The sequence below is a fragment of the Saimiri boliviensis genome, chromosome 12 (assembly GCF_048565385.1).
Source record: "Saimiri boliviensis isolate mSaiBol1 chromosome 12, mSaiBol1.pri, whole genome shotgun sequence".
Lineage (NCBI taxonomy): Eukaryota > Metazoa > Chordata > Mammalia > Primates > Cebidae > Saimiri > Saimiri boliviensis.
Window position 1 is genome coordinate 21,433,816 of NC_133460.1, and position 23,168 is coordinate 21,456,983.

General features: G+C 48.0%; 2 protein-coding genes across 4 annotated transcripts; both read left to right on the forward strand.

Moving 5' to 3' along the window:
* The first annotated feature begins 70 nt into the window (after positions 1-70).
* Positions 71-7,131, forward strand: TMEM265 (transmembrane protein 265). 2 transcript variants are annotated; one of them, XM_003930066.4, is made up of 3 exons: positions 71-563; positions 1,543-1,713; positions 3,300-7,131. In XM_003930066.4, exons 2-3 carry the CDS (start codon positions 1,546-1,548, stop codon positions 3,459-3,461), a joined length of 330 nt encoding a protein of 109 aa, XP_003930115.1. In that variant the 5' UTR covers positions 71-563; positions 1,543-1,545; the 3' UTR covers positions 3,462-7,131. The 2 variants fall into 2 exon arrangements, with proteins under 2 accessions (XP_003930115.1, XP_074238136.1); XM_074382035.1 differs by having other exon boundaries at positions 71-1,713.
* Positions 1,672-23,098, forward strand: PHKG2 (phosphorylase kinase catalytic subunit gamma 2). 2 transcript variants are annotated; one of them, XM_003930064.3, is made up of 11 exons: positions 1,672-1,713; positions 12,824-13,032; positions 13,444-13,556; positions 15,506-15,681; positions 15,962-16,016; positions 18,070-18,135; positions 18,235-18,398; positions 21,926-22,016; positions 22,111-22,264; positions 22,333-22,458; positions 22,548-23,098. In XM_003930064.3, the coding sequence occupies exons 3-11, from the start codon at positions 13,462-13,464 to the stop codon at positions 22,839-22,841; spliced, it is 1,221 nt and encodes a 406-aa protein (XP_003930113.1). In that variant the 5' UTR covers positions 1,672-1,713; positions 12,824-13,032; positions 13,444-13,461; the 3' UTR covers positions 22,842-23,098. The 2 variants fall into 2 exon arrangements, with proteins under 2 accessions (XP_003930113.1, XP_010338970.1); XM_010340668.2 differs by having other exon boundaries at positions 1,673-1,713; positions 12,824-13,104.
* The last annotated feature ends 70 nt before the right edge of the window (positions 23,099-23,168 follow it).

The following is a 23,168-nucleotide window of genomic DNA, read 5'->3' on the forward strand; positions in this document are numbered from 1 at the left end:
GGAGGCTTCTGATTTTCTGGTCTGGTGGAGGGTTGGGTGGGAACTTGGGCATCGTTATTCTCCTCTCTTGCTCTTGCAAAGACCCTGGCACCTGATCTCTAGCCCAGGATTGTATATTTGAGGCAGAAATCTACCCAAGAAGAGGAAAGATTGGCGAATCTGAAGTAGGGTGCCTTTCCCAAGTCAGTTTGAAGTCACAGACGTCTTTTTTGTCTCCTTTTTGTTCCCTTTGTTCCTGGACTTGACTTGGAGCTCTCTCATGCCTCAGACCTTTCCCTTGTATCCCTCTTGCTCAGGTGCTTCCTTTCATTCCTTTTTCCAGAGAGCAGGCATACTAGCTCCAGTTGCTCCATCCCTTGGCCCTCCCCTGCTTTTCGTCTAGTTAAACTGGTTTTAGTCAGCCACACCCCTTCCCAGCTCCCTGCACTCTTCAGGTGGTGGCTGGCCACCCAACCCCACCCCTGGGCTTGGCTTGGAGCCCTGAGTCAGCTCCATCACCACCCAAGCCAAACCAAAGCTGAGGCAGGAGCCGAAACTCAGAGTCCCTCAAGGCCTATAGCCAGGTAAGATCCCTGTTCATTTTTACATTCTCTCTCCACTCCCTGGGCCCTCCTTATATCCTCCTATTGGCTCTGTATTTATCTCATCCGAGTTATTTCTTCATACCTACTTCCCTGCAGCTTTTTGGCACACATCATTCTTTGCTCTCTGCTTGTCTCACCTCTTTCACCCTTCCTATCTTTTGTTACTTGGGTTCAGGAGGCCACAGGTGTTCATTTTGTCTGGGTTATAGGGGAGTGGTTGGAGATAAGGATAGAAAGGTGGTTTGATACCAGGGCTAGAGGACCTGAGAAGAAGGGAGACAATGATTAACTAGGGCATCATGCAGGTTTCTGTGGAGTAATGAGGTTTTGGACTCAGTGTGCTAGTATAATTGTGTTGTGTGGCCTGGGTTAAAATGAAGAGGAGGTGGCCCTGACTTAGGGAAGGTCTTTCTGGTGTTTGGTTTCAGTGGTAAAAAAGGGCTTACTTGGGTACATTATCCTTACTTTTCTCCATTCCCATCACTGTTTTCATGTAAAATGGCCACTTTGCTTGAAATGGGGTGTAGTACCTAGGGTCCTGTTCTCTGACATCTGTAATATTCAGGGGGCAGCCTCTAAGGAATTTGGGGCCCTTTGAAATACAGATTAAAGTAACAGATTCATAGCAGCTTTCAAGAGTCTGTATTTCTCCTGCTTCTCGGTGTCTGCCTGTCATTTGGCTTCTTCCCACTTGTCGAAACACTAAATAATACAGATAATGCCATGTCCACACTGGCTTGCTTTCAAACACTCAAAACCTCAAGCTCAGGTAAAAGGATTCCAGCCACACATTTCCTCTCCTGTTCTGTGAGTCACTAGAGGAATTCCCCAGTAAGGTAGCATTCCTGACTGCCAGGCTAGGCCATGAGAACAGAATGCTCTTGAGGGGTGGAGTCTGAGCAAGCAAGGCCAAGGGCTCAGTTGTTGGGCTCACAAGTACCTTGACTATCGCCCACAGGTGATGGAGGACGAGGAGAAGGCAGTGGAGATCTTGATGAGCAACACGGAAGCTGCTCATCCTCCATCCCCCATCCGCTGCTGCTGGCTCCGCCTCCGCTACTTGGCAGCTACTAGCATTATCTGTGGCTGCTCTTGCCTGGGAGTCATGGCTCTGGTGTTTGCCATCAAGGTGAGGAGTGCAATTCCCATGGGAACAGGGGGGTGGGTATAAGGCAATGGGTTCATGTATCTGATCTATCTACATTGACCAAACGGTTACTGAATACCTATCAATGCTCGGTTCTGGGCCTAGTGTCAGAAATAATAATAAGACAGTGTTCCTTGTTGTCAGAGGACTAATGAAAGAGATGGCAGTGAAAATGGGTAATTCATAGAATGCAGTTCATCAGTACTGTAATACAAGAAGCACAGGACACTCTGGGAGCCAGGGAGGATATATATATACATACATATATATATATATATATATATATATATATATATATATGATTATGTACATGTATGTGGTAGAGTAGGTGACTGGAAAGGCATCCTAGGAGAGGTGACAGGAATTAACCTTAAAGGGTGAGTGAAAAAGGGTGGAAGGGCATTCTGGGTCAAGGGAGTAGTGTGTACAAAGGCCTGTGGAGCACAACTGGACCAGTGAGGAATACTGAGAGATGAAGCCAGAGGACCCAGATTCCCAAGGGCCTCCAATTCTATGCTTAAGAGTTTCGACTTTGTCTTAAAAGTACTGGGGAACCATTGAATGGTTCCTGCAGGGAAAGGGACTTGGTCAAATATGAGTTTTAGAAAGATCCACTCTCAAGGCCTACATGGAAGGTGACTTAGAGGGTGCAAGGCTGGAGGCAGCTGAATGGTGGTGAGCACAATCTCCAGGAGTCTGGAAGACACTATTGGGTTTTTGAGAGGGCTTCGCCTGTTTTTAATACAGCACATGTCCTTTTGGAAAGACTACACAGACTAACTTAAACTTCATCCTGGAATTTTCTCAACCCTAGACCTTTTAACAGAAACTTACTATAAGAATTTCGGGGTTCCATTAGGACAAAATACTAAAAAGAGTCCTTAATGATGACAGAGAGGCTGGGTGTTATGGCTCATGCCTGTAATTCCAGCACTTTGGAAGGCTGAGGTGGGCAGATCGCTTGAGGTCAGGAGTTCGAGACCAGCTTGGCCAACATGATAAAACCACGTCTCTACTAAAAATACAAAATTAACCAGGTGTGGTGGCATGCGCCTGTAATCCCAGCTACTCGGGAGGCTGAGGCAGAATTGCTTGAACCTGGGAGGCGGAGATTACAGTGAGAGCGCACCATTGCACTACAGCCTGGGTGACGAGAGTGAAGCTCCGTCTCAAAAAAAAAAACATGAAACAGATGAGGCCCAATGGACTATGAGAATGAGGTAGTGTTTGGGCATGAGTGAAATACTCCAGGCTCACTGTTTCTTGCCAGTGGTTACAAATTTTGAATCAATCTAGGATGTTTGAAAAGAATGGGAATAAAAGACTTGGAAAGTACTTTCCCCTGTGCGATCTTGTGAGGTAACTGTGGCCACCCTGAGAAGTAGGCAGAGCCCAGAGATGGTTATCATATTTTGCAGATCAGAGGTGAGAATCAGAAACTAGAAAGGGAGGTAGAGGGTTTGGATGTGAGGTTTTGATCTGTGGCAGAGAAGGAGGAGTGGAGTGGGGAAATGGGCACATTGGGGCAGAAACAGCAGGAAAACCTAACCAAGAACCTGCCCCCACAGGCGGAAGAGCGGCATAAGGCAGGCCGGTTCGAGGAGGCAGTGCGCTGGGGGGCCCGGGCCCGGAAAATCATCCTGGCCAGCTTTGCTGTCTGGTGTGCTGTCCTCGTTCTGGGCCCCCTGCTGCTGTGGTTGCTCTCCTACGCCATCGCTCAGGCTGAGTGACCCTGGGTGGCCTCTGCTGAGAGCCAGCCAAGACCACCTGGATCCTGCAATGCGGCATTGCTAAGGTCCTGTGACAGCAGTGGTCCTGGTTGGAAGGATGGGGACTCTCTCAAGGGGCTTTGGAAGAGCTCTTCTATCCCTTTATAAAAGGAGGGCAGCGGCTGAGACTGATGAGAGAAAGGCAGCCTGCTTGGTTCTTTCAGGGTCCACCACACCCATCTCCCCTACCCCAGCCCACCCTAGGGCCTCTACCCAGTGAAGGGCGGCGGGAAGGGGAGTTGAAGACCAGATCTGGTTTTATTAGAGTTCGTTTTGTAATAAAAGCCTTTTTAGTGGTGAAATGTTCCTGTCTAATTGTTCTCCCCCTGCTTTTCCTTGGGTCCTTGGTGAGAGCCAGACTGGACATCTGACTGATAGCAGAAGCCAGCATCCACCTCATCCAAGAGTTCCAAGAGAAGGAAACAATTTTAATTTTCTTCTGGAAGTTTCCCATCTTGGAAAGACCCCAGCTTCTCCCTTGTACATCCACAGAGACTCTGAGGCCAAGAGTAGTAGCAGCTGCTACTATTTATTACTATATTCCAGGCTGTGTTATAAGCACTTTATATTTCTTCCTACAGTTTTCAGTCACTTAGATAGTAGGTATCTATACTATCATATCCATCTTAAGAATATATCACATATGATAGGTACCTACTATCAGTGAAAACTGGAGGAAGTGTTCTGAAATGACAGTGTTCTCATTTTATACTTGAGGAAACTGACACAGATTTGCACAACGTCCTCAGCTAGTAAATGGTAGAGCTGAGACTGAACCCAGACACTTTGGTTCCAGAGCTCAGAGAGGAATGAAAGAGTTGGGTAACAGCAACAGCCATTCTGTACATGGTGATTTGAATGATTAAAATGGATTTTCATATCTTTTATCTTGGGTCTCATAATAACATTTATATCATACATATAGGAAAATACCCAAAACAAGTATACAGTTCATTAAATTAACGCAAAGCAAATGTGAATAACCACATTCAGTAAAGAAATTAGAACACAGCCAACACTTCAAAGCCTCCTTTATACTCCCAATCATTGCTGCTTCCTTTCTTCCTACAGGTGACCACCATTCTGTCTTCTAGAAATGTTGTTTAATTTTGTCGGCATTTGAACTTTATATAAATGGAATCATGTTTTCTTTTCATGTTGATTTCTTAACAGTATGAGATTCATCAATATTTGGAATAGGTGTAGTTTTTATTGCTGTGTAGTATTCAGTCATATGGATATATCACAATTTGTCCATTTTCTGTTGGTGGACTTTGGGATGTTTGCAGTTTGGGGATATTAAGAGTCATGCCTTTTGGAGTACATGTGCCCTAGCAAGTACCTTACCATAATTCAGAGTCCAGAAGAGCACCTAAAGGAATGAGAGATGTTGCACACTGAAGGGAGATTGGAGGGGAAGGAGAGGCACATGATGGCTGTCTTCAGTGTTCCCACATGCTCCAGAAAGAAAGAAGAAATCGATTGGTGGTCCCAGAAGTTAGAATTACAACAGTGGGTAGAAGTCTTATACAGGGCAGTGTTCTCAACATAGCTACACAGTGGAACCATCTGGGAGCCTTAAAAATTACTTAGGCCTGGGCTTTACCCAGTCTGCATTCTGACTTAATTGGTGTGAGGTGCAGCCTGGGCATCAGGATTTCTCAGTTTCCCAATCGATTCAGTGCACATAGTTTGAGAACTATTGCTTTTTAGAGAAGATTTTTATTGGGTTCACTCTGCAATTTCTTAATCAGGAGGAAAAAAGGGTAACACATTTTAGAAAGTTTTGTTTTTTGGATGGGCGCGGTGGCTCACGCCTATAATCCCAGCACTTTGGGAGGCCGAGGTGGGTGGATCACAAGGTCAAGAGATGGAGACCATCCTGGTCAACAACAAGGTGAAAACCCGTCTCTACTAAAAAAAAAAAAAAAAGTTTTGTTTTTTTACCCTAAGTTCTGGGATACAAGTACAAAACGTACAGGCGTGTTACATAGGTATACATGTGCCATGGTGGTTTGCTTCACCCATCAACCCATCTTCTAGGTTTTAAGCCCTGAATGTATTAGCTATTTGTCCTAATGCTCTTCTCCTCCCCTTGGCCCGCCGCCCCCCACAACTGGCCCCGTTGTGTGGTGTTCCCCTGCCTGTGTCCATGTGTTCTCATTGTTCAGCTCCTACTTATGAGTGAGAACATGTGGTGTTTGGTTTCTGTTCCTTTGTTAGTTTGCTGAGGATGATGGCTTCAGCTTCATTCATGTCCCTGCAAAAGACATGAGTTCATTCCTTTTTATGGCTACAAGAAAGATTTTTATGGAAACTTTTTGAGCCAATGGATTAAGGAGCAGCTTTAGTTTACTAGAGGAGAATATCCCATTACTCTACACTGATTAAATGAGGTCTTACTGGTTTTTAAATTATTTTGAAAACATTTCAAAACAATGAAATAATTGTACAACAAACTCATGTATGCCCTTCACCAGGATTTATCATTTTTAACATTCATCACATTTGCTTTATTGCTAAACTATTTGGGGGGTGGGTCATTCATCCCTAAATAATGTCATGATTATCTCCTAAGAACAAGTACATTAGCTCACCTAACTATAGTACAATTATATAATTCAGAGGTGGTAGTAGCATTGATACCATATTGTCTTCTGATATATAGTTCATATTCAAGTTTGCTGGGTGTCCCAATATTGTCTTTTGTAGCCATTTCTGTTTTAAGGCAAGTGACAACACTCATTGTATTCAGTTGTCATGTCTCAGCTGGGCACAGTGGCTCACACCTGTGATCCCAGCACTTCGGGACACTGAAGAGGGCAGATCATTGAGTCCAGGAGTTTGAGACCAGCTTGGGCAACATGGTGAAACCCCTGCCTTTACAAAAAATACCAAAAAGATGGGCATGGTGGCATGCACCTGTAGTCCCAGCTATTCAGGAGGCTGCAGTGGAAGGATCGCTTAAGCCTGGGAAGCAAAGGTTGCAGTGAGCTTTCATCGCACCACTATACTGCAGTCTAGGTGACACAGTGAGACTCTGTCTCCAAAACAAAAAAACTTGAATTGCTGTTTATCCTTATTATTTATTATTTAGTTTTTTAGATGGAGTCTTGCTTTGTCATCCAAGTTGGAGTATAGTAGGGTGATTTCAGCTCACTGCAACCTCCATTTCCTGGGTGCAAACAATTCTGCCTCAGCCTCCTGAGTAGCTGGGATTACACACACACCCCACCACAGCCAGCTAATTTTTCTTTTTTTTTTTTTTAAGATCGGGTTTCTAGCAATCCCATTACTGGGTATATATCCAAAGGATTATAAATTGTTCTAATATAAGGACACATGCACACGAATGTTCATTGTAGCACAGTTTACAATAGCAAAGACCTGGAACCAACCCAAATGCCCATCGATGATAGACTGGACAGGGAAAATGTGGCACATATACACCAAGGAGTATTATGCAGCCATCAAAAACGATGAGTTAGTGTCCTTTGTAGGGACATGGATGAACCTGGAAACCATCATTCTCAGCAAACTGACACAAGAGCAGACAAACACCACATGTTCTCACTCATAGGTGGGTGTTGAACAAAGAGAACACATGGACACAGGGAGGGGAGTGCTACACACTGGGGTCTGGTGGGGGGAATAGGGGAGGGACAGCGGGGGTGTGGGGAGTTGGGGGGAGAGAGCGTGGGGAGAAATGCCAGATACAGGTGATGGGGAGGAAGGCAGCAAATCACACTGCCACGTGTGTACCTATGCAACAATCTCGTATGTTCTTCACATGTACCCCCAAACCTAAAATGCTATTAAAAAAAAAAAAGATGGGGTTTCACCATGGTGGCCAGGCTGGTCTTGAACTCCTGACCTCAGGTGATTCACCCACCTTGGCCTCCCAAAGTGCTAGGATTACAGGCGTGAGCCACCGTACCCAGGTTTTTTTTTTTTTTTTTTTTTTTTTGAGATGGAGTCTCACTCTGTCTCCCAGGCAGTGGCACAATCTCCACTCACTGCAACCTTTGCTTCCTGGTTTCAAGTGATTCTCCTGCCACAGCCTCCCAGGTAGCTGGGACTATAGGCATACACCATCATGCCCGACCAATTTTTGTTATTTTTAGTAGAGACAGGGTTTTGCCATGTTGGCTGGGCTGATCTTGAACTCCTGACCTCAGATGGTCCGCCTGCCTTGGCTACCCAAAGTGCTGGAATTACAGACATGAGCCACCACGACTGGCCTATCCTTCACTTTTGCATAGCTCTTCATCTTGTTTTTTGTCTTTTATGACAAATGATTTTTTAAATTTTTTTTTTAATTTCAGAGACATTGTCTCACGATCTAGTCTGGAGTGCGGTGGTTATTCACAGGTGCTATCATAGCTCACTGCAGCCTCTAACTGGCCTCAAGTGATCCTCCTGCCTCAGTCTCTCAAGTAGCTGGGGTTATAGGTGTCTGTCACTGCCCCAGCTTTTATGACATTTTGTTTGTTTGTTTTGGAGACAGGGCCTGACTGTGTCACCCAGACTGCATTTATTTACTTATAACTTTTAGCTTCAGTATGATCTCAGGTTTTTCTGTTTGTTATATCTATTGTTGTCAGTATTACTATTTTTTTTCCTCTTTAAATTTTTTTTTTCTAGGAGGTGGGTCTCCCTGTTGTTCAGGCTAGACTCTGCAAACTGTGGACTTACACAATTTCTATTCTGTTGCCTAGGCTGGAGTGTGGTGGTGTGATCATAGCTCACTGCAGCCTTGAACTCATGGGCTCAAGAGATCCTCCTGCCTCAGTTTCCTAGTAGCTGGAACTGTAGGCGCATGCAACGACATCCAGCTTATATGACATTTTAAAAGGAAGGCCAGTTGTTTGTAGAATGTCCCTCCAATTTAGGTTGTTATAATTAGATTCAGGAATGAACTTTTTGCCAGAAATACTATATAAGTTGTGTCTTTTCACTGCTTATTACATCAGGAGGCATGTGACATTTGTTTGTTCTCTTATTGGTAGTGTTAGCAACAACTGGTTAAGATAATGTCTGTCATTTTTGCAAGGTAAAGATTATTTTTTTCTTTGTAGTTAAAAAGTATATAAACATCCTGTGTTAGCAGACTTCCACCAGTGATTTTAATGCCCAGGTCACTTATGCGACTTGCAAAATGTTGGTCTTCTAGCCATCATTCTTTCTACATTTTTTTTTTTTTTTTTTTTGAGACGGAGTTTCACTCTTGTTACCCAGGCTGGAGTGCAATGGTGCGATCTCGGCTCACCGCAACCTCCACCTCCCGGGTTCAGGCAATTCTCCTGCCTCAGCCTTCTGAGTAGCTGGGATTACAGGCACACGCCACCATGCCCAGCTAATTTTTAAAATATTTTTAGTAGAGACGGGGTTTCACCATGTTGACCAGGATGGTCTCGATCTCCTGACCTCGTGATCCACCCGCCTCGGCCTCCCAAAGTGCTGGGATTACAGGCTTGAGCCACCGCGCCCGGCCTTTCTACATTTTTAGGTGGCATCCTATAAAGAACTTCTTCATTTATTTACTTAAAACTTTTAGCTTCAGTACAAGCTCAGATTTTTCTATTTGTTATATCCATTGCCGTCAGTATTCTTTTTTTTCTTTTTTCTTTTGAGACGGAGTCTCTTTTGCCCAAGCTGGAGTACAGTAACACAATCTTGGCTCACTTAAGCAACCTCCACCTCCCTGGTTCAAGCGATTCTCCTGCCTCAGCCTCCCGAGTAGCTGGGATTACAGGCGCTCACCACCATGTCTGGCTAATTTTTATATTTTTAGTAGAGACAGGGTTTTACCATATTGGCCAGGCTGTTCTCGAACTCCTGACCTTGTGGTCCGCCTGCTTTGGCCTCCCAAAGTGCTGGGATTACAGACATGAGCCACCGCGCCCAGCTACTGTCAGTATTCTTAAAGTGTTTGGTTGAGACATAATTTATATACAGTAAAACACATAGATCTTAAGTGTGCGGCTTAATGAATGTTTTATCATAAATAAACCTGTGTAGTAAGTCACTCACCACCTAGAGGAATATAACACTTGGAGCACATCAGCAAGCTTTTTCATGCCTCTCATTATTATTTTAATCCCTGATTTTGATCAGTGGAAACTCCTTCAATCTGGTTCCTTTGTCCTTGTGACAAGCCCTCTTCATTAGTAATTTTCTGGCACAAATTGCTCCAGACTCACCTTTTTTACCTGCTGAAGCCTAGAAATTGGCCATTTCTCATGAACAGACTTCCTTTTTTGGGGGACTGTTACTGATAAATCAGTATCTAGACACTAAGTGTTTTACTGGGATGTTACTGCTTCGGGGCATTCTGAAAGCAGAGGTAAGAGCCTATAAAGACCTAATTTTTTTTTTTTGAGACGGAGTTTCGCTCCTGTTACCCAGGCTGGAGTGCAATGGCACGATCTCGGCTCACCGCAGCCTCCGCCTCCTGGGTTCAGGCAATTCTCCTGCCTCAGCCTCCTGAGTAGCTGGGATTACAGGCACGCGCCACCATGCCCAGCTAATTTTTTGTATTTTTAGTAGAGACGGGGTTTCACCATGTTGACCAGGATGGTCTCGATCTCTTGACCTTGTGATCCACCCGCCTCAGCCTCCCAAAGTGCTGGGATTACAGGCTTGAGCCACCGCGCCCGGCATAAAGACCTAATTTTATCTATTTTAACTCTTTAAAAAATTGTTTAGGGTCAGGCGCAGTGGCTCACGTCTGTAATCCCAGCACTTTGGGAGGCTGAAGCAGGCGGATCACCTGAGGTTGGGAGTTGGAGATCAGCCTGATCAACATGGAGAAACCCCATCTCTACTAAAAATACAAAATTAGCCGAGCATGGTGGCACATGCCTGTAATCCCAGTGGAGGCTGAAGCAGAAGAATCACTTGAACCCAAGAGGCGGAGGTTACAGTGAGCCGAGGTCGCGCCATTGCACTCCAGTATGGGCAACAAGAGTGAAACTCTGTCTAAAAAAAAAAAAAAAGTTATTTAAAAAATTCCATTCAAGCCGGGTGCAGTGGCTCACGCTTGTTATCCCAGCACTTTGGGAGGCTGAGGCGGGTGGATCACGGTCAGGAGTTTGAGATCAGTCTGGCCAACATGGTGAAACCCCATCTCAACTAAAAATACAAAAATTAGCCGGGTGTGGTGATATGTGCCTCTAATCCCAGCTACTGAGGAGGCTGAAGCAGGAGAATTGCATGAACCCAGGAGTCAGGTTGCAGTGAGCTGAGATTGCGCCATTGCACTCCAGCCTGGGTGTCAGTGCAAGACTTCATCTCAAAAAATAAAAAAAAAATTAAAAAATTAAAAAAAAAAATCCAGTCAGTCATAGGGTTCTTTCTCCACTTTCCCCATTCCAGATTCCCACAGTAAGAACCTTGACTTCCAGTCACATCAATATGTTGATTACTCAGCTTCAGAATAATTATCCCATTATATTACCAAACAACAAATCTAAAATTCAAAATTTCCTTGCAATTATTTTCTTTTTTTTTTTTTTTTTTGAGATGGAGTTTTGCTCTTGTTACCCAGGCTGGAGTGCAATGGCACGATCTCGGCTCACCGCAACCTCCGCCTCCTGGGTTCAGGCAATTCTCCTGCCTCAGCCTCCTGAGTAGCTGGGATTACAGGCATGTGCCACCACGCCCAGCTAATTTTTTTGTATTTTTAGTAGAGACGGGGTTTCACCATGTTAACCAGGATGGTCTCGATCTCTTGACCTCGTGATCCACCCGCCTCAGCCTCCCAAAGTGCTGGGATTACAGGCTTGAGCCACCGCGCCCGGCTTGCAATTATTTTCTTTCAATTTTTTTTCTTTGAGATGGAGTTTCGCTCTTGTTGCCCAGGCTGGGGTGCAATGACACGGTCTTGGCTCACCTCAACCTCTGCCTCCCAGGTCCAGGCAATTCTCCTGCCTCAGCCTCCCGAGTAGCTGGGATTACAGGCATGTGCCACCATGCCTGACTAATTTTGTAATTTTCGTAGAGACGGGGTTTCTCCATGTTGGTGAGGCTGGTTTCCAACTCCCGACCTCAGGTGATCCACCCGCCTCTGCCTCCCAAAGTGCTTGGATTACAAGTGTGAGCCACCGCGCTCGGCCTGCCTTTTGATTGATGGTATAAAGTCAGAAGTACTCTATAAAAAGTTACCTAAGGCTGGGCGCAGTGGTTTACGCCTAATCCCAGCACTTTAGGAGGCCAAGGTGGGCGGATCACAAGGTCAGGAGTTTGAGACCAGCCTCAAACCTTTGTGCTAAAGATACACAAAAAAATAATAATAAAAATTAGCGGGGCGTGGTGGCACATGACTGTAGTCCCAGCTACTTGGGAGGCTGAGGCAGAAGAATCGCTAGAACCCAGGAGGCAGAGGTTGCAGTGAGCCGAGACTGCGCTACTGCACTCTAGCCTGGGCAACAAAGACTCCATCTAAAAAAAAAAAAAAAAAAGTTACCTGAATTCTTGTTTCTTCCCTTTAATTGTAATCCCAAAGTGTCATTTCCAAGATAGCTGTTGGAAGATAAATTGATTCCTTTCATCTTTGGCTGGAACATAACCTTCACAAGGGGTGTGTGTGTGTGTTTCATTGCTCTCAGCCTAGTCGGTAGGTCTTAGATGGTCATCAAAAATTTGTAAGTGAATGCCAGGTCTGAGCTACGCACTGAGTCACTCCTGGCAAAATCTTGCAACCTAGTGAGTTTAGAACAGAGCATGATACAAGGCTTTTGGGAAAGGGTGGAAGATTGAGAAAGTGTATAAACAATCCCAGATAGTAAACACTAGGGCTTTGGATGTATTCAGGAGGAGCTGAAGTGGCCGCAGAACGGGGATGCTTCTGACCTTCTAAGTTCAAACGAAGGCCAAGCTGGGGTCCAAGCGCGTGTCCAAATCTTTTAAGAGCTGGAATGTACTCAAGACAGCCGCTTTGGGCTAGGCTGCTAATATTGAAAAGAGCTTGTTGAGCGCTGTGGCTCAAGCCTGTAATCCCAGCATTTTGGGAGGCCGAGGGGTTGGATTGCTTGAGCCCGGGAGTTCAAGGCTGCAGTGAGCTATAATCTCGTCACTACAACAGAAGCCCCAGCGTGGGCTACAGAGCGAGATCCTGTCTCAAAAAAAAAAAATGCTGAATTCAGTTAGGGATGTTTGGAGGAGACCAAAGGAACCCTGCTAAGCCTAGGAACTGGAGGCGCAGGAAGTTCCCGCTTCCCGGCTACCCAGAGCTCACGTTTCCCCGTAAACCCAACTTCCGGGTCCCAGTCCAGGCCTCCAAGCCAAATTGACAACAAGCTCCGCCCTCTGCTGGCCCACAGATGCCACACGGTGATTGGCGGTGTCTGAAGCCGCACCCCGGCTTCGCGGCCTTAGGTCAACCCAGAGCTCCGATGCCTGGCCCAGCCCGTATTGGACGGCCGGTTTCCAATCTGCCGGGCTTCTGAGCCTGAGTCTTCGGGCGGCGCTGGCCATTGGCCGACAGGATGGAGGAGGAGCCTCGGGTCGTCGCCCGCCGCCGGGGGTTAAGGTGAGGGACTGCAGGCGAACCCGGCAACAGCGCGCCTCGCGTCCACCCTGGCCCCTCTGCCTGCCCCAGCGGGTGAGCCTGCGCGAGACCCCCGTCCCCTCCCTGCGCCCGCCCGAGTGCGCCTGCGCGGCAACAGCCGGCTGCCCTGGCGCCTCTTCCCCCTGCTTCCTGGGCACCTCTTCCCTCCCCCACCCCCGCCCCTCCCTGCCCTGCCCTACCCTGCCCCTGCCATCCTTCCACCCCAGGCCCTTCTGCGGGGGTCTCCCCAGTCCCGGTCCTTCCCCCGCCCCTCCCCCAACCCCCAGGACCCTGGCGCCCCAGCCGCAAGGGCTGCGCCCCCGGGAGCCGCGATGCGCGTCGTCTCAGAGCCTGTGGGCCTCCCTGCCCTCACTACCTTCCTCCTCCGCTCAGGCACCCGCCTCCTTCAGGATGACGCTGGACGTGGGGCCAGAGGATGAGCTGCCGGACTGGGCCGCTGCCAAGGAGTTTTATCAAAAGTACGACCCTAAGGACGTCATCGGCAGGTGAGGCGGCGGCCAGCGAAACGGAGGTCCAGAGAAGTCAGGCCCCAGCCAGTATTCCCGCTTCCGTTTGAGGGCTGGAGAGTTCTGGGATTTTGTGTGTGTGTTTTTCTTTCAAATTCGGGTTTTCTCAGGAGAGGACTAGATGTGTTTTGTTTTGTTTTGTTTTTTAATATACGGAATCTTGCTCTGTCGCCCAGGCTGGGGTGCAGTGGCATGATTTAGGCTCACTGCAACCTCCGCCTCCCGCGTTCAAGTGATTCTCCTGCCTCAGCCTCCCGAGTAGCTGGGACTACAGGCATGCACCACCATGTCCGGCTAATTTTTGTGTTTTTAGTAGAGATGGAGTTTCACCATATTGGCCAGGCTGGTCTTGAACTCTTTACTTCGTGATCTGCCCGCCTCAGCCTCCCAAAGTGCTGGGATTACAGGTGTGAGCCACTGCACCCGGCCGATAGTTCTAAATGGGAAGAATCAGTGGTCTGTGGGGAACACCTGGTGACTAGACTTTTTACCTTGGGTTAACCCTGCTTTTTCACGGATTCATTTATTTATGCCTTCAACACACACGGATGGTTTGAAGCGCACCTGCTGTGCCAGACACAAAGCTCAACACGGGGAGGTTAGAAAAGATGCTTATGCCCGGAGGTGCAACATGTGAAGTGGCTGAAATTGGAACCTGAATATTAAAAAGGCATCAGGCTAGATAGGTAGAGGTCTGTATCTTGTGCTATGGGATTCCAGAAAAGCACAGCTTCCCAGGAGGAGTCACCTTTGGGCTGGGTCTTGAGGTATGATTAGGAGTTCAGGGGGGTCTTCAAAATCTTAAAAATGTATGTTTGTGGTAGATGTCTCCAGCTTTCATCAAATTCTCAGAGGCTCATTGAAGCTGGGTCATAATTAGAACATGGCCTCAAACTCAGATTTGCACAGGAAATTAAAACCGTGAAGTGGCCAAGAGTAAGAGAGTAGGAAGTGGTGAGTATTGTGGAAGGTGGAGGGTTCTTATCCCACCTATGATGTGTGAATTCAGATTTGTAAAGAAAAAAAAAAAAACAAAAAAACATTGTAGTGGCCAAAATGTAACATCTGAGGGCTATTCTTGGCTTGTGGATCAGTAGTTTACATCCCTTGATTTAACTAGATGTGGGTGACTGAATTCCCAAGTGAGTTACATGATGACAAGGAGGCCCCAGAGAGCATAGCAGTAAGGCTCTGTGAAGGGCAGCCAGGGAGCCAGCAGAAGAAATGGGATTCAAGGTCAGATCCTGGAGGTATTTGCTCCTTAGTCTGAGGAATGCGTAGGGTCGTATGGAGTTGGTGATAGTCTGAGCAAGGAAATCCTTGTCTAGAACTTTGTGTGTACCTCATGGATGCCCTTCAACATTCCTTCAGGATACTTTTGGCCGCATTTTACAGCTGCAGGAGCTAAAGCCCAAGGACCTTATGTCAGTGGACCGCTTAGGTTAATTGGTAGCAAATCTGGGGTCTACACTAATGTCTAATTCTCAGCTTTGGTCTTCCAGTCAATGGCTTCATATTTATTTGGAGCTTCCTACACTTGAGGGAACTTTGGGATTTGGATGGATTAATCAGGGAAGTGCGAGTGGTATATGGAGAGAGTTAGATTTTTCTTCTTCCTTCGTGGAAGGAGCAGGTGCTGGGGCTCAGGGTGGGAGTGACTTGCGTAGGCTTTCCTGTGGAGGAAGTGCAGAGCCTGGATTTGAACCCAGGTCCTACCTGCCTTCCCTGTGGGCTCTGTGTTGCGCCTCGCTGGGTACCCAGGTTCCTGAGGCTGCTGTGAAGCCAGGGTGAGCTCCTAAACTTGTCGCCCCATGGTTCAGATGGGTCTTCAGAGTCTGGCACAGTGAACTTGAGGATCCTGAGGCCCCTGCCTGTGCTGAAATGGAAGTACAGAGGCCCTGACTTGTGTTGTTGTCTGGCTCTGACAGAGGAGTGAGCTCTGTGGTCCGCCGTTGTGTTCATCGAGCTACTGGCCACGAGTTTGCTGTGAAGATTATGGAAGTAACAGCTGAGCGGCTGAGTCCTGAGCAGCTAGAGGAGGTGCGGGAAGCCACACGGCGAGAGACACACATCCTTCGCCAGGTCGCCGGCCACCCCCACATCAGTGAGGCTGTCTTCCTTGCTCCTGTTAGCAGACGACCCCCCGACCTCCTCCTGGCCCTTCCCATAGCCCACGTCCCCCCAACATTGCCTCCACGCCTCTCCTCCCTTCCTTCTGGCTTCATTCCACTGAAGAGTGGCCAGCCGTTGGGCCCCCGCTGTCTCCTCTGGTATTCCTTCCTTCCCAGTAACAGCCCGCTGCTGTCCCAGGGTGGCCTAGCACCGTTAATATGCATCCACTCCTTTCCATCTCTGTCTCTCTGCCTCTCTTCCTCTCTCCCCAGTCACCCTCATCGATTCCTACGAGTCTTCTAGCTTCATGTTCCTGGTGTTTGACCTGTGAGTATCTCCCTGCCACCATATGAAAAGCTTCCTCCCCACCTCCATGTGCTAGGCATCCATGTATAGTCCAGCATTTGCTGCTCAGTGGCACCCTCCTCACACCTTCCTGCTCCAGCTGGGGCTCTTCTTCCTTGGTGCCATGATTGAGGCAAATTCTTTAAAAGTAATAGTGACCAGCCAGGTGAGGTAGCTCATGCCTATAATCCCAGCATTTTGGGAAACTGAGGTGGGTAGATCACCTGAGGTCAGGAGTTCAAGACAAGCCTGGCCAACATGGTGAAACCCTGTCTCTACTAAAATTACAAAAAATTAGCCGGATGTGATGGTGCACACCTGTAGTCCCAGCTACTGGGGAGGTTGAGGTGGGAAAATCGCTTGAACCCGGGAAGCAGAGGTTGCAGTGAGCCAAGATCATGCCATTGCACTCTAGCCTGGGCAACAGAGTGAGACTTCATCTCAAAAAGAAAAAAAAAAAAAAAGAAAGAAACTAGTATTGACTAGTCAAATACAAAGAGTTCTCATGACCGAAGGGATTGCTTTCCCAGTGTTCTCCATGGTGATAAGGTGAGCAGCGGGAAAGCTATTTTGAGAGTGTTCAGCCGTGGACTGACCACTTAGAAAATAGATCCTCGCTCACCAGCCTATCGCACTGCTTAACACACTAACTACTCTGGTGTCTGTCTCTGCCCATCAGTTCTTTTTCTGGTCAGAATCTGAATTTCAGATGTTACACAGTATAATGCAAATCAGTTGCAAAGGTATTTCAAAAGACAATGATTTAAATTCCAAAGATTTAAGAGAGGGCCTTGGAAAAAGTTCACGAAAGCTTCCGTATATTTACAGAAATGACCCTCTGCAGAAGTCAGAGGGGAAGTAGGGATGTCTGTTTTGCCATCCTGCAGCCCTGCAGAGTGACGGCACTCCCACAAACAGCACCTCATAAATTACTTTGAGGACTGATGCAGAATTGCAATTATAACCTCAATTTTCAAAGTTTTTTTTTTTTTTTTTTTTGAGACGGAGTTTCGCTCTTGTTGCCCAGGCTGGAGTGCAATGGCGCAATCTCGGCTCACCGCAACCTCCGCCTCCTGGGTTCAGGCAATTCTCCTGCCTCAGCCTCCTGAGTAGCTGGGATTACAGGCACACACCACCATGCCCAGCTAATTTTTTGTATTTTTAGTAGAGATGGGGTTTCACCATGTTGACCAGGATGGTCTCGATCTCTCGACCTCGTGATCCACCCGCCTCGGCCTCCCAAAGTGCTGGGATTACAGGCTTGAGCCACCGCGCCCGGCCTCAAAGTATTATTTTTAACGGACACATGATTGCAACCTCAGGTTTTAAAGACAGAATTTTAAAACAAGGTCCAATTCAACCTTTGTGCCACAAAAGACTGAAATTTTGGTCTATTTTCTTTTCTTTTCTTTTTGAGATGGAGTCTTGCTCTATCGCCCAGGCTGGAGTGCAGTGGTGCAAACTTGGCTCGCTGCAACCTCCGCCTTCTGGGTTCAAGTAATTCTCCTGCCTCAGCCTCCCGAGTAGCTGGAATTACAGGTGCCCACCACTACGCCTGGCTAATTTTTGTATTATTTATTTATTTTTTTAGTAAAGCCAGGGTTTCATCATGTTGGCCAGGCTGTTGTCGAACTCCTGACGTCAGGTGATCCGCCTGTCTTGTCCTCCCAAAGTGCTGGGATTACAGGCATGAACTACTATGCCTGGCCGGTTCATTTTCTTTATAAATTCACTTTGAGAGGCCTTTTTCAGGCATAGTTATTCTCAGACAACAAGAACCTCCTATAAATTATTGTCACAGACGACTCTTATTTTTGCTACAATTGCCCCATCATGGCATAATACAGATATTTCAGCTGCGAACACACCAGGCCAAACTGCCTTGTTGGACTGCCGTGTCTCTAGACCCTTTGGTTTGTCTGCAGAGGAATCTCTCTTTAGTGGCCTCTTCCACTATATTTTACATGAGCACTGGTCTGTTTTCTCAGCCCCCACTGTGGGGTGCACCTGCTTCCTATGCCCCTCCTTCCCTTAGGATGCGGAAGGGAGAGCTGTTTGACTATCTCACAGAGAAGGTGGCCCTCTCAGAAAAGGAAACCAGGTAAGGGTTGAGCCTGTAGCCCCTGGGGTGAGCAGGGGCGGGGCGGGGCAGGGCAGGGAGGAGCAGAGGAGGAGACTGCACCCCTTACCCCCACCTAAGGTCCATCATGCGGTCTCTGCTGGAAGCAGTGAGCTTTCTCCATGCCAACAACATTGTGCATCGAGATCTGAAGCCCGAGAATATTCTCCTAGATGACAATATGCAGATCCGACTTTCAGATTTCGGGTTCTCCTGTCACTTGGAACCTGGCGAGAAGCTACGAGGTGAGGGGATCTGGTATCCTAATAGGCTTGGGAGGGGAGACCCAGGCTGATGACATTGGTTGGCTGGGTCTGAGTGCCGAGTCCCTGGTGCCAAGAAAAAGGGAGAAGTCAGTGAGCACTTGCCAAGTAACCTCTGGGCGCAAGGCTTGTGTTTACCTCAGAGTGGGCTTCCTGACCTGGAGAGGATGGAGACAGACAAGTGGGCAGAGGGCCATGCTAGGGGAGCCTGGAGGAAGGAATGCTGATTCAGCCTGAGCCCCACAGAGGTAAAAAAAAGGGAGCAGGGCTGGGCGCGGAGGCGCATGCCTATAGTCCCAGCTACTTGGGGGGCTGAGGTGGGAGAATCACTTGAGCCCAGGAGTTCTGGGCTGTAGTGCGCTATGCCGATTGGGTGTCCGTACTAAGTTTGGCATCAATATGGTGACCTCCCAAAAGTGGGGGACCACGAGGTTGCCCAAGGAGGGGTGAACTGGCCCAGATTGGAAATGGAGCAGGTTAAAACTCCTGTGCTGATCAGTAGTGGGATTGCACCTGTGAATAGCCACTGAACTCCAGCCTGGGCAACAGCGAGACCCCATCTCTTAAAAAAAAAAAAAAAAAAAAAAAAAAAAAAACGGCCGGGCGCGGTGGCTCATGCCTGTAATCCCAGCACTTTGGGAGGCCGAGGCGGGTGGATCACAGGGTCAAGAGATCGAGACCATCCTGGTCAACATGGTGAAACCCCGTCTCTACTAAAAATACAAAAAATTAGCTGGGCATGGTGGCGCGTACCTGTAATCCCAGCTACTCAGGAGGCTGAGGCAGAAGAATTGCCCGAACCCAGGAGGCGGAGGTTGCGGTGAGCCGAGATCGCGCCATTGCACTCCAGCCTGGGTAACAAGCGTGAAACTCCGTCTCAAAAAAAAAAAAAAAAAAAAAAAGGGAGCAAGGCAGAGCTGTGCTCAGCTATGTTTGGGGTCTGGAGTGCAGGACCACAGGAACCTGATGTGATGTGTCCAAACTGCACTTCCCACCTGGGTCCTGGGCCTCAGGCTCACCTGACGTGAATACATTTGTCATGACAGGAACATTTCTAGCGCAAATGGGAAACTTCAAATACAATTCACCTATGGGATTCTTCATAGCCTTCAGTCTGCCACTGACTTCCCCCCTTGGTGGCTTTGCACTGGACTTATGAAAAGCTCCTCTTTACTGGGCATTCACTATGAGGCAGGCATCAGTCTTTTTTTTTTTTTTTTTTTTTTTTTTTTTGAGATGGAGTCTGGCTCTCTTATGCAGGCTCTAGTGCAGTGGCATGATCTTGGCTCACTGCAATCTCCACCTACTGGATTCAAGCTATTCCTCTGCCTCAGCCTCCTGAGTAGCTGGGATTACAGGTGCCCGCCGCTACACCCAGCTAATTCTTATATTTTAGTAGAGTTGGAGTTTTACCGTGTTGGCTGGGCTGGTCTTGAACTCCTGACCCCAAGTGATCTCCTGCCTCAGCCTCCCAAAGTGCTGGGATTATACGTGTGAGCTGCTGTGCCTGGCCAACATCAGTCTACATGGCTTATTCCCCTAAATCCTCTCCACAGCCCTGTGTGACAGACAGTATTTGTGTTTCCTTTTTAATAGAGGGGAAGTGAGATGACTTCTCCAGGGTCCTAATGCCAGGATTTGAACTTGGACAGTCTGATTCCAGAGTTTATACTCTTAACCTGTGGACTTCCATGTCTGGTGGATATTGTGCTTTAAAACCCTTTGGGCTTACACATGTACGTTTCCCCTTTCTGGACTCATCTTTGCCTCTGCCCACTCCATCCTCTCCCTTGGCTTGGGTAATTCAGGTTTCACTTTAAACCTCCAGGGCAGCTTAGGTCCCCTTGCTTTTTGTTGTCTTATCTTCTTCATTCACAACACGTTTTACTGTATTGTTATTTCTTTTTCTTTTTCTTTTTTTTGAGACCGAGTCTCAAAATTACGCTGGCTGGAGTGCAAGGGCATGATCTCAGCTCACCACAACCTCCACTTCCTGGGTTCAAGTGATTCTCGTGCCTCAGCCTCCTGAGTAGCTGAGACTACAGGCACATGCCAACATACCAGGCTAATTTTTGTAGTTTTAGTAGGGAAGGGGTTTCGCCGTGTTGGCCAGGATGGTCTCTTATCTCCTGACCTTGTGATCCACCAGCCTTGGCCTCCCAAAGTGCTGGGATTGCAGGCGTGAGTTACTGGGCCCAGCCCTATTGTTATTTCTTGCTTGCCTTCAGGTGGACAGTGAGCTTGATAAGGGCACATCTGATTTGCCACTGGTGAATCAATGCCACGTTATTCAATAAATACGTGGTATAGGAATGAATTTCCCAAGAAAGTCAGTTGCAATTTGGGGCTATTAAAATCTACTGGAAGTGTGCCATGGAACACAGTTCAGAAATTACTGGAATAATTGGTGCCTGAGTGGTAGAACAAACTAAAAATACAGACTTGAGCCTGGCATGGTGGCATACATCTGTCATCCCAGCTACTCAGGAAGCTGAAGGAGGAGGATCACTTGAACCTAAGAGCCCAAGGCAGCAATGAGCTGTGATAGTGCCACTGTACTCCAGCCTGGGTGACATAGTGACCCTCTCTGTAAAAATAAATAAATTATAAAAATACAGACTTAGAAAAAGTTTTGGAGGGCTCTGAGCTTTAGAACTGATTGATCATGTGTCATGATATGGAATCAGGAAAGGGTTTAAAAATTTTTTTTTGAGACAGAGTCTTACTCTGTCACCAGGCTGGAGTGCAGTGGTGCAATCTGGGCTCACTGCAACCTCCAAGTCCCTGGTTCAAGTAATTCTTCTGCCTCAGCCTCCCAGGTAGCGTGACCATGCCTAGCTAATTTTTGTATTTTTAGTAGAGATGGGTTTTCACGATGTTGGCCAGGATGGTCTTCATCTCCTGACCTCATGATCTGCCCACCTCAGCCTCCCAGAGTGCTAAGATTACAGGTGTGAGCCACTGCACCCAGCCCAGGGAAGAGTTTTGAACAAGGGAGTTACCCATTATGTAATTTAATATAAATTCCCTATCCCCGCCTGTTCCCCTTGGGTTGAGTGATGGTTGGAGATAATAGGAGGAAGAGGTTTGGGCAGATAGGAATGCAGAAAAAAATTTTTTCATATGTATTATGATGTATGTAAAAATATATAATCTTTCCATATGCATTATGATATGTGTAAAACTAAGGTCACTAAGTTGTGCAAGGAGTAGGTAGGTTGGCTTGGATAGTGGGTAGGTAGGGTTGGAGGAGGCAAATTATACGGTTGGACAGGACCTTGAAATCAATCCAAAAACTCAGGTTTTTCTAGGAAGGCCACCAGGATCGTGGTGGGTACTTGAGTTGTTGAGCAGAGATAGTGCCTTGGTGGGAGACTTGGCAGAAGGCAGGCAGGAGGATGGGAACAATGGTGGTCCTGGCGGCATTGAGGAAGCTCCAGCAGATATCCAGTGCTAAGGGCCCTGGAGGGGCTGGTGGCATCCTGTCAATCTTGGTCCTCTCTCCCCAGAGTTGTGTGGGACCCCAGGGTATCTAGCGCCAGAGATCCTTAAATGCTCCATGGATGAAACCCACCCAGGCTACAGCAAGGAGGTCGACCTGTGAGTTCCTGGTCTCCCCCTCCCTCCTGTACTTGCTGTCTTTTGCCATGTCTGCCCGTCACCCAGTCCCACCTGACTCCGGTCTTTTTCCCAGCTGGGCCTGTGGGGTGATCTTGTTCACACTCCTGGCTGGCTCGCCACCCTTCTGGCACCGGCGGCAGATCCTGATGTTACGCATGATCATGGAGGGCCAGTACCAGTTCAGTTCACCTGAGTGGGATGACCGTTCCAGCACTGTCAAAGACCTGGTGAGCTGGGGCTGAGAGGACATGGGGGAAGCCCAAGAGCTGCCCCTCATGCTCTGGGTCTCTCCTAGATCTCCAGGCTGCTGCAGGTGGATCCTGAGGCACGCCTGACAGCTGAGCAGGCCCTACAGCACCCCTTCTTTGAGCGTTGTGAAGGCAGCCAAGCCTGGAACCTCACCCCTCGCCAGCGGTTCCGGGTAAGCCTGAGAGTGTCAAGAGTCTGGGCCCGTGCCTCTGTTCTGTGATCTTTCCCCTGTGCTGGAGCTCACCCTGATTCCCTTTCCAGGTGGCAGTGTGGACAGTGCTGGCTGCTGGACGAGTGGCCCTAAGCACCCATCGCGTACGGCCGCTGACCAAGAATGCACTGTTGAGGGACCCTTATGCGCTGCGGTCGGTGCGGCGCCTCATTGACAACTGTGCCTTCCGGCTCTATGGGCACTGGGTGAAGAAAGGGGAGCAGCAGAACCGGGCGGCTCTCTTTCAGCACCGGCCCCCTGGGCCTTTCCCTGTCATGGGCCCCGAAGAGGAGGGAGACTCTACTGCTATAACTGAGGATGAGGCTGCACTGGTGCTGGGCTAGGACCTTAACGCCAGGGATTCCCAGGAAGTAGGACTCTCTAGAAGAAGGGTTTGATCATTCCAGCCCCTCTGGGCTCTGGCCTTAGGCCCACCACTAATCCCGCTACCCTGTTAAAGACCAGCCCGGTACTTCTCTCCCCACTGGCCAGGGCTCTGAGATCAGAGCTGGGGTGGAAGGGAGCCACTCTGAATGCCATGCCTGGCCTGGTCAGTGCTGCCTGTGCTGCATATGAAATAAAATCCACTACATGCCAGGGAGAGTGGGGCCCCTGTGTCTGCTGTCTGGCCTGGGCAGGAAAGCCCAGAAGATACTCAGCAAGGCACAGGG